The sequence below is a fragment of the Rhinolophus sinicus genome, chromosome 8 (genome assembly GCF_057876585.1).
Source record: "Rhinolophus sinicus isolate RSI-liver-muscle chromosome 8, RSI-T2T, whole genome shotgun sequence".
In the NCBI taxonomy this organism is placed as follows: Eukaryota; Metazoa; Chordata; class Mammalia; order Chiroptera; family Rhinolophidae; genus Rhinolophus; species Rhinolophus sinicus.
In genome coordinates, this window is record NC_142508.1 from 36659810 (window position 1) to 36670674 (window position 10865).

Below are 10865 nucleotides of genomic sequence, written 5' to 3' on the forward strand. Positions count from 1 at the left end.
GCAGAGGCAGCACTGGGCACTTGGGAGCCCACATGGGGCATCCAACCTGGCCTGTGGGGGCAAAGAGACTTCCCAGGGAGGTGGCATCTAAGTTGAGTCTTGAAAGACAAATCTCAGTGTGGTGGGGGATGGGCTTTCATCTGCAAAATGTTTGCTTGGGACTCCTGGGTGCCAGGCCCCTGCTGAGACTTGAGAGGGAATGAGGCCAGAAGCTCGATGCTAGTTGGGGAGACAGACAAGCAACAGACAATCCAAACCTAGTGTGGCGATGAAGAGCTGGGGCCTGGAGTCAGACTTAGGGATCTCAAACCCTTACTCACACTTCTCAGCTGGGCAATCGGGAGTGAGTTACTTTCCATCTCTGAACTTCAGTTTTCTCATCTGGCCGATCAAAGCAGGCAGAGCTCAGTGCAGTGGTTAAGGACCTGGGGTCTGGATCCTGAGACCCTGGGTTCAGATCCCAGCCTGGTCAGTCCCCGGCTCCAGGAGGATCCTTGGCGAGATCCTACTCTCTGAGATTGGGTTTCCTCTTCCATCAGGTGAAGTTAGTAACAATACCTGTGATCTGATTGTCTTGCTTGGTGGCTTAAACCAATAGTCATTTATTTTGCTCATAAATCTGAAATTTGGGCAGGGCTTTGCAGGATCAGCTTGCTTCTCCTCCATCACTTGGGGTGGCTCAAATGGGGCCAGAGGGTCAACTTCCAAGATGGCTCAGTCAGGTGGCCTGTAAGCTGGCTGGGGCTGTTGGCTCAATCTGGCTGTTGACCAGGGGCCATGATTCCTCTCCATGAGGCTGCTTGAGCTTCCTCACAGATGGCAGCTGGGTTCCAAGAGGGAGTGTTCCGTGATACAGGAAGTGGAATATGCCAGTCTCTCAAGGCCTAGATGCACAAACACAGGACCATTTCCACTGTACTCTCTTGGTTTAGCGGTCACAGAGCCTACCTAGATGTAAGGGGCGGGGACAGAGACCCTACTCCTTAATGGGAGGAGGGTCGCATTTGCAGCTGTCTTTAAGTTACAAAATCTACCCCATAGGGTTTTGAAGGGTTAATGTGGCATCCTCAGAACCACACCTGACACACAGAAAATGCTCACTATGTATTATTACCATTACTATTATCAGCTTTCAAGACCTGTGCCTGGGGGAGCTCAAAGGACTGGGAGCCAAGCAGGGGCACGGAGGCCAGCATGGGGTAGTAGGAGAAGCTTTCAGAAGGAATGAGCAGCCTGATCATCCTGGGCTGACGCCCAGCGTCTCCCTCTGGCTGTGTAACCTCCCGCAGATCCCTCAACCTCTGCGAGCCACAGTCCCCTGGTTTGTAAACACCCAGCTCATAGGGCGTTTAGAAGGGTTCTGCCCTGTAATGCCTGGGAAGCACTTTTGCACGGTTCCTGGAACATGAGAAGTGGTAATTACAATTTTGGTTCTTAAGAGACCTGAAGGACAAGTTGTGGTTTAGCCAGGTTGGAGGGGGTGGGGAGAGAGCATTCCAGGCAGAGGAAACCACCTGCAAATCTGGGAGTGGAGAGTTGGGGCCTAAGAATGGCACGGTGTTCAAAGAATAAGTGCTGGAGCAGGAAGGAAGTGGATAGAGTATGTGGGCCTAGGCCACACAGGGTCTGGAAATTCCTTGGATGTCTCCTGAGGGAGCTGGGGAGCCACGGGAGGGCTGTGAGCAGGGAAGGGGCAGGGCAGCTCTGGGTATAGAAAGACTCCTCGGACTGGAGGAGACAAGGCTGGAGAGAGAAGGCTAGGTGAGGGGGCAAAGGGAGAGGATGAGGCCTGTGCTGGGGCCTGGCCAGTGGGAACAGAGAAGAAAAGATGGGGCAGAGAGATGCAGGGGTCAAGAGGGATGGGATTCAGAGACTGACAGCAGTGATGGGAAGGGAGGAGGAAGGCAGGCTCCCAGATCCTGCATAGATGGTGGAACCATACAAGATAGAGAACCCTAGAAGGAAGGTCGGGTTAGAAGGAAGATGCTGAGTTACGTGGGATGCAGGGCATGGAGACTCTGGGGACACGGAGGTGCAGCTATGGGTCTCAGGAGAGATGACTGGGTGGGAGATAGCCACTTGAGACTTGGTCCTGAGGGCAACAGGGAGCCATGGGAGAGTTTGGAGCAGAGGAGTAGCAGGGTCAGACATGGGCATCTGAGGTTGCAGGCAGGACATAGTGGACCCAAGGCCAGGAGGCTGGGGAGGAGGAAGCCTTAGCTGAGGCTAAGGCCACCAGACATGGGACTCTCTGAAGTCACCTCACCCTCCTCCAGGAAGTCTTCCTGGCTTTGCTCCCACATTTCCAGCAGGAACTCAGCTCTCACCATCTTCCCCCTGGGGATGGGGAGGGCAGGGTTCAGGCTGGGCCTCTCCTCAAATAGGACCAGCTGATTAGGACCAGTGGGGTGGGGTGGGCTGCTGGGCCACCAGATCGGGTGGGAGATCCTGGCACCTCCCACTGGGTCTGGCTCCCTTCCCCGCCCAGGAAGCTACCAGTCCTGTCAGACTCGTCCCTGGAGGGACAGGTGTCGGCCCTGAGTCTCACTTCAGTGTCTTCTCAGTTGCGGCCAGCACCATGGACACCTCATGGGCTCTGCCACTCTTCCTGCTCTTCGGTAAGTCCCCTGCTCAGCTGCTTCTCCACCAGTCCCCCTTCTCAGCAGCCCCCCAACACCCTCCCCTCCTCTCCTCTGCAGCCTCCGGAGTAGAGGCCCTCAGAGCCTCTTCTGGAGTTCAGCGAACCAATTCCATCTCTGACTCAGAAAGCTCTTCCCAGGGCTGGGGTTCGAATGTTCCCTCCATCAAATCCCCCCGCTGGAAATTTCTGGATCAGTCTCCGGGTTCAAAAGCCACTGCTGAGATCCCCCATTCCAAATGGTTTCCTGAGGCCCTGAATTCGAATGATACGCCTGGGTCCTTCTGGTCAAATATTTCTGCTGAAGACGGAAAGTTGGGCATGGAAAACATCTCCGGGATCCCAGGTTCCCAAGTATTTCCTGATATCTTGGGTTCTCAAGTTCCTGCCAAAGACCCAGAACCTTCTTTCTCTGTTGAGACCCCAGACATTTCTACTCAAGTCTCCGATACTAAAGTATCTGTGGAGGACCCAGGTTCAAAGTTCTTCACCGAGGATCTGGGTCTTAAAATCTCTGCCGACAGCCTCGAATCCAAAGTTCCTGCAGAGACCACCCCAGGGGCAAGCTTCCCCCAGCAGGTGGGGGGGCCTCTTGCAGTGCTGGTGGGGACCACCATCCAGCTCCCCCTGGTTCCAGTACCCAGCCCTGGGCCCCCTGCCCCTCTGGTGGTCTGGCGCCGGGGCTCCAAGGTGCTGGCAGCTGGGGGTCTGGGGCCAGGGGCTCCTCTGATTAGCCTGGACCCGGCTCACCGAGACCGCCTACGATTTGACCAGGCTGGAGGGGGCCTGGAACTCGCCTCTGCCCAGCTGGAGGATGCCGGGGTCTACACTGCCGAGGTCATCCGGGCTGGGGTCTCTCGGCAGATTCGGGAGTTCACGGTGGGTGTGTATGGTAAGTGGGCTCAAAGGTCCAGAATGCAGGCTGTAGGGGCTGCTCTGCCAGGCCTTCGGGCAGGTCACTGCTGTTCTGTGAGGATGTGTTTCCTTCCCAGAGGAAGGGGTTCCTGGGCAGGGGAGAGGGGACTTCTGAGTTGGAGAGAGGGAGGAGAAAAGGGGCTAGGGGCCAAGGTAGGGGCACCAGAGGGAAGCTGGACCTGGGGAATCAAGACTCCTGGGGGCCTCAACTCTTGAGTTCTCCAGAGGAGAAAGCTGGAGACTCAGACTCTCGGGTCTGTGAGAAGAGAAGGACTCCTGGGGCTAAGAGGAGGTGCGACTGCACCTGGAAGTCCTAGGTGTAGGGGGTGTGGGGGCTGGGGCTTGGAGTCTTGAACCTAAGGAACAAGGGAGCAGGAGGCTGGGTCCTCAGCACGTTTCCCGTCTCCCAGAGCCCCTGCCCCAGCTGTCGGTGCAGCCCGAGGCCCCGGAGACAGAGGAAGGGGCTGCCGAGCTCCGGTTGCGCTGCTTGGGGTGGGGGCCGGGTCGCGGGGAGCTGAGCTGGAGCCGGGACGGACGCGCACTGGAGGCAGCAGACCCGGAGGGTGCGGAGCCGCCCCGGATACACGCGGAGGGCGACCAGCTACTCATCGCGCGCCTTGTGCGTAGCGACCACGCTCGATACACTTGCCACGTCCGCAGCCCCTTCGGCCACACCGAGGCCGCGGCTAACGTCAGCGTCTTCTGTGAGTTGGAGGATGCTTCGGGTTGGGGGCAGGGACCTGGGAGTCCAGGCTCCTGAGTCCCCGGGGAGGAGGGGGCTGGAGGTCTAGTCTCCGGGGTATCTGGATGAGTCCCGGGTGACCCCAACTCTCGCGGTTCCGATCCCCTCCCTCTACCCAGACGGCCCGGATCCGCCGGTCGTCCAGATCTCCTCAGACCGCGACGCCACCCCCGCCCTCTATGTTACCGCGGGCAGCAACGTGACGCTGCGCTGCACCGCCGCCTCGCGGCCGCCAGCCGACATCGCGTGGAGCCTGGCGGACCCCGCCGAGGCCGCGGTGCCCGCCGGCCCGCGCCTCCTGCTGCCCGCTGTCAGGCCGGGCCACGCCGGCGCTTACGGCTGCCTCGCCGCGAACCAGCGCACAGGTCGCCGCCGCCGCTCGCTGCTCAACCTGACCGTCGCGGGTGAGAGCAGCCGAGACGGGATGGAGGGGCGAGGTACCGGAGAGGACCGGGCGGTCAACGAAGGACAGACGCCCTGTAAAAGGGGAGGGGTTGCCCAGGAGAAGGGGCAGAACCAGTAAGGGGCTGGAATACATACCTGGGAGGGCGGGGCCGCAGGGAAGGGCGGGGCCATCGCTGAAGCGCCAGGCCCGCAAGGGAGGGCGGAGATTCCTCGTGAAAGTGGCAGGGATGCCCAAGAGAAGGAGTGGAACAGCGAGAGGCTGAGATACCCGGAGAGGGGGCGAGGCCAGTATGGAGGGGCGCGCTCAGCCCTAGGGGGCGGGGCTAAGTGAAAAGGGGTGGAATGAACGCGCGGAGAGGCGGGGCTAGAGGGGAAAGGGCCGTGAGGTTAACCTCGTGGTCTCTCTGCCGGCTCCACAGATCTGCCCCCCGGGTCCCCACAGTGCTCAGTCGAAGGCGGTCCCGAGGAACGCAGCCTCCGCTTCCGCTGCTGGTGGCCCGGCGGGGTTCCTGCCGCCTCCCTGCAGTTTCAGGGTCTCCCTGAAGGCGTCCGCGCGGGGCCGGTACCTTCTGTGCTCCTGGCGGCTGTCCCCGCGCACCCCCGTCTCAGCGGCGTCCCTGTCACCTGCTTTGCTCGACACCTGGTGACCACGCGCACCTGCACTGTCACCCCAGGTGAGAGCGTGTGGGACTTCTTTCCAATTTCCGTAGGAGGACGGGGTATTTCTTAGCTCCTTTAGGACACGAGAAAGGAGGACTTCCCAACTCCAAGGAAAGGGATTTCCTTCCTCTTTAACCCTACAGAAAGACCCAGGTTTTCCCTAAACCTCAAACAGGGGCAGGGACAAAATTTCTTTCCTGGCCCCAGGAAGAGGGCTGACACCTTCCCACGTGTTCAGAGCAATAAATGGCAGACAGTAACGAGTTTCCCAGGTTAGGACCTGGCCTCTAGTATGTACTCAATAAGTCCTTGTTAAGGAAAGCAGATGATGAGTGAACAAAGGTGGGAGGGAATGGGTATTCCTTCCTCTTTTGGCCGAGGTGCTGAGGTTTCACTGCTACTGACTCACCAAAAGTGGCAGGACTTGTTCTTTGACTCTCAGACAAGGTCTTGACTTCCTTAACTGGGTTTCTTGCACCCGCAGAGGCCCCTCAAGAAGTGCTACTGCATCCAGTGGTGGAGGAGACACGGTCAGGGGAGGCAGAGGTGGCACTGGAGGCCTCTGGCTGTCAGCCACCATCAAGAGCATTCTGGGCACGGGAAGGGCGGCCCCTGGCCTCAGGAGGCAGGGGGAGACTGCGGCTCAGCCAAGATGGGCGCAGGCTCCTCATTAGCAACTTCAGCCTGGATTGGGACCTGGGAAATTACTCTGTGTTGTGCAGTGGGGCGCTGGGTGCTGGTGGCAACCAGATCACCCTCATTGGTGAGTTCCGTCCTTTCCCAGAACCCAGAAGTCCAGGTCCTCTAGCCCCTTCCTCCATCAGACCCAGGAGTCCAGGCCCCCAGCCCTTTACTCTCACAAGCCCAGAAGTCTGGTTCTTCAGACCCTCTTCCTCCGAGACCCATGACTCCAGGCCCGCAGCCCCGTTCCCTCTCCCCTCTAGGACCCACAAATCCCACCCTTACCTTGATCTCCCCAGGACCCTCCATCTCCTCATGGAGGCTGCAGAGAGCCCAGGATGCAGCAGTGCTGACTTGGGATGTGGAGCGTGGGGCCCTTATCAGCGGTTTTGAGATCCAGGCACGGACAGAAGGACCTGACCCGGGCAGAGCCAATACCTACCAAGACTGGGTCTCCCTACTCATGCTGGGGCCTCAGGAGCGGTCAGCTGTGGTGCCCTTCCCTCCTCGGAACCCCGGGACATGGGCCTTGCGTATCCTGCCCACCCTGGGTGGCCTGCCAGGGACCCCATCACAAAGCCGGGTCTACAATGCGGGTGAGTTGGGCTGTTCAGAGCCTTCTCCTGGGCTTCTCCCTAAATCTGTCTCATTGGATGCTCCCTCTCTCCCTGTATTAATTTCCTGGGGCTGCCATGACAAAGGACTGTGAACGGGACAGAACAACAGAAATGTATTCTCTCATAGCTCTGAAGGCCAGAAGTCCAAAATGAAGGTGTCACTGGGGCCATGCTCCTTCTGAGACTCTGGGTAGAATCCTTGCTTACCTCTTCCAGTTTGTGATGGTGGCTGTCAATCCTTGGTGTTCCTTGGCTGGCAGCCATATCAGTCTCATTTCTGCCTCCAGCTCCCCAGCCTCCTCCTCCCTGTGGTGTCTCTGTCTTCTTCTTGTAAGGACACTAGTCATATTGGATTAGGGTGCAGCACCCTAATAATCTTACCTTGAGTTGATTGGTCACATTCATGGGTACTGGTGGCTAGGATATCAGTATATCTTTTGGGGGGGAGACAATTCAACGGATAATAAACCCAAACTTCTAAGTATTGGATCTCTCAGTGCTCAGTGCTCAGACCTCTTCTCTACCTGTATTTCTCCCCAGTGGGACTCTGTCCACTCTCATTGCCTTGAATATCATCATTACTCAGATGACTCTCAAATGTCTGATCCAGAACCCAGACTTTTCTCCTGAACTCCACATTTGAAAAGTCACCTCCCTACTTGACATCTCTACTTTGAATGTCCAACTGGCATCTTGAACTCCACATGTCCAAAAAGACGTCTTGATGTTTTTGCCCCAAACTGTGTCCCCTCCTCCCGTCCCCCACCCCCCAACAACTTCGTCTTTCTGATCCTGGTCAATGGCAACACCCACGTGCTCAGGTCGCCTCCAACATCCCAAATACCAGCAGGTCCTGTTAATTTTCCTTGCAAAATGCTGTCCTAATCCATCTATTCCTTTCCATTTCCACCTCACCATCCTGGTCAGACACCACCATCCTCTCTTGCCTGGATTGCAACAGCCATTTACCTGGTCTCTATGTCCCCTCATGCCCTCCTACAACCCATTCTTCACCACACAAAGTCATACAAATCGAATCATATTGCTGCTGCTCTCCTTAAAAGTCTTTCATGAATTCCTACAAGATCCCCTAGGCTCTGGCCCTGCTAACCCCTCCACTGTCATCCTCTACCTCTTCTTCCCTCATTCCACATCTTCTACCCTCACTGGCCTTCACTGCACAGGGTAAACTCTTCGCTACTTCTGAGCCTTTGCATTTTCTGTTCCCTCTGCTTGGAATACCCTTCCCCTTGTTTAACATGCCTGGCTCCTTATTCTCCAGGTCTCTGCTTAAATCTTACTTCCTCAGGACCTTTCTTCACCACTCTTTCTAAATGTCACCTCCTCTTCCATTATTTCTATTATAACACATTTATTTTTCTTCTTAGTGCAATCTGTAATTATGTTATTTATTTACACATTCGTTTCTGATTTCCCTCCTAAAATTAATCCCCACAAAAGTAGATGTCTTGGTTTGTCACCAGTGAATCTTCATCACCTGGTAGAATGCCAGGGACACCACAGTCACTCAGTAAACGTTAAATGAATTGAGAGTGCTGAGTCACAAATTCCTGGGTTCTGAGAGGATTGGGGCAGGAGGCGTAGGAGACAGGTCCAGCCCTGCTTGGCTTCTGCTTCCCTTATCCTTCTCTTTGTCTCTTCCAGGCCCCACCCTGGGCCCCGGGGCCATCGCTGGCATCGTCCTGGGCTCCCTACTAGGCTTGGCACTCCTGGCAGCGCTTATTCTCCTGTGTATCTGCTGCCTGCGCCGTTTTCAGGGTGAGTGAGGGGCCAACTGGAAGGGTCCCTACATAAAATCCTATTGGAGACCTGGCGGAGTTATTTAGCGCAGTTACAGGTCATCCGTCCGGCCTTCTTACCTCCATGTCAGCCAATTATATTAAGGGTCCACCCATGTTGGAGCAGCCAATCACGTGTTTGTTTCTTTTTTCTCTCTTTCCCAGGAGAAACTCCCAAGAAAAAGAAGTATCTCCCTACCTTTAAGTCTGTGCCCCGCCCACCAGAAAAGAAGATGCAGAGCATTGTCCCAGCGCAGACCCCACAGCCTCTGCCCCTCAAAGCCCCAATGGAGGACGCTGGCATAATCAGGGCTCACCAAGTAAGTGCGGGTGCCCCAGTGACCCCTGGCGACAGGGTGGAATTTTTTGTTGTTTAGTCAGGGACCTATGATGGTCTGAATTCTCTTCTTCCAGCTTTACATGTTGGTTTACAGAGCTGGTAAAATTTTATACTTTTTTAAATATGTAAATGTTGGACAGGGCTTCCCATTCAACATTCATGGATTTTAAAAGAAGACTGACATTACAGTCTTTTCCCAAAGGAGAGTAAGGTGGGACCTTTTTGCCCACACAAATGGTCAAAACTTCCATTTTCTCTCCAAAGTGGGATGGAATTTCTTCTTCCCCACAAAGTTGGGTTGTTTCATGTCTTATCTTTCCCGAGGGTAGCTAGACATTTTTTTATACCTTGCAAATGGAAGGAACCCAGCTAATTTCTGAATTACGAGAGCTAGCACTAGAAAAGGATGAGTCACGTCACATCCAGGGTAATCCCTGGGGTTGGTCCCCCATCCTTTCTCTGTCTTCCAGGCCACCAGCCCCAGTCCAGTCATCTCTCCAGGTGGTGGTCCGAAAACTGTTCGAGCAGCCACACAGGTGTGACCAAGACTAATGGCCTGCTCTGTGCAGGACTTTTTGGATGGGACTTCCTGTTTCTCCGCAGCAGCAGGCGTGGCCTTTCTGTCGTGCTATGACTGAAGGTTGGACCCCGAATGTGGGACTTCCTGTCTCCCTCTCTCACCTCAGAAGACTCTACCCGTATTTGTGCAACTAAGGAGATGGGACTCATGGGCTGGGAGAGACCCCTGCTTACCTAACAGTGTGGTTTGCGGACCACCAAGCAGCCAAGACATGCGGGCTGTGCTGCGGCAAAGCGGTGCTTGCTGTGCTGCTCCGAGTAGGAGGGCGGCCCTGCCTCATCTCTGAAAAGGTCTTCCTATATCCACTTTTGCGTCCTCCAGGCCATACCCACCCAGTTTCCAGAATCTTTATCTTAAAACAGATCAGATCACATCTTTCTTCTCTTTAAACCCATCTATGGCTGCCCATTACCATTCTGATATTGTCCAAACTCATCATGACCTTCAAAGCCTAGTAGTTTGGCCTCCATTGGCCTCTCTGACCTCTCCTTCCAGTACTTTCCCTGCTGCCACTCCAGGAGCACAGGCTTTCTCTCTGCCGCACTTTATTTTTGCCTTAGGCCTTTGCTCCTAGAGTTCACTCTGCCGGGAGCACAACTCTTTTCCTTGTGTTGTTCGTTTCTCAAGTGTAAAGGTAACCGTTGTGAGTGTAAAGGTAATGGTTAGTGAGTGAGGGGCAAACTGGAAGGGTCCCTACATAAAATCCTTTTGGAGACCTTCTCTAATCCCTGCCTCTGTCATGGATTAGGTCCTGGGGACCTTGAACCTTTTGCTTCTCATCCATAAATACATCATTACTTGTTTAGCCTCTGATTCCCTTTCTAAACTGAGAGCTTCATGAAGACAGAGACCATGATGTTATCCCCAGAACTTAACACAGAGCCTAGCACACAGCAGGCAATCAATGAATATTGGTTAACTGGTCATATGTTTTGGTGCCTGTGAAGGGCGGGGTTTGTTGCTGCTCTCCTCAACGTGTCTTCCTTTCTCAGCTGGGTTTCTAGATGGAAATTTAGGGGGTGCATCAATGAAGATTCTTTTGGCTGCAAGCAACAATATAAATGGTGGCAAGAAATATGGAAGTGGGTGGTTTCAAGGTTGGCTCAGCAACTTAGTGACCCCATCAAGGACCTGGGCTCTTTGCATCCTTCTGCTCTGCCATCCTCAGTGAGTTGGCACATTGTCTCATTTAGCAAGATGGCTACTGCAGCTCCAGGCATCACATCTTCACACAACTGTATCTGAAGACAAAAAGAGGGGAGGAGGGTTTTCTTACACCCTCACCTTGACCAACCTCATGCGTGGGGAAAACTTTCCTGGAAGCCTATCAGAAAACTTCCTTTAGGTCTCATTGACCAAAAACTGGCTGGAATATATCACTGCAAGGAAGGCAGGGAAACCAAACATCTCCGCCTGTATCATGGGATGTGGGTCTGACGGGAACAAATTGCTAAAGCATAGAAAACCAAAATCTGTCTCAGGGAAGGA

The 10865-nt window shown here is 54.8% G+C and overlaps 1 protein-coding gene and 1 long non-coding RNA gene across 2 annotated transcripts; one reads left to right on the top strand and one right to left on the bottom strand.

Moving 5' to 3' along the window:
• Positions 1–1091: 1091 nt before the first annotated feature.
• On the bottom strand, positions 1092–5125 carry LOC141567609 (uncharacterized). The gene is made up of 2 exons (XR_016021986.1): positions 4836–5125; positions 1092–2337 (listed from the first exon to the last, which is right to left on the bottom strand). It is a non-coding gene; the product is annotated as an uncharacterized LOC141567609 (long non-coding RNA).
• VSIG10L (V-set and immunoglobulin domain containing 10 like) lies at positions 2468–10182 on the top strand. Its single transcript, XM_074315447.2, has 10 exons — positions 2468–2618; positions 2700–3530; positions 3964–4257; positions 4415–4699; positions 5120–5374; positions 5845–6123; positions 6341–6637; positions 8324–8437; positions 8623–8777; positions 9268–10182. Exons 1-10 carry the CDS (start codon positions 2579–2581, stop codon positions 9337–9339), a joined length of 2622 nt encoding a protein of 873 aa, XP_074171548.1. The 5' UTR covers positions 2468–2578; the 3' UTR covers positions 9340–10182.
• The last annotated feature ends 683 nt before the right edge of the window (positions 10183–10865 follow it).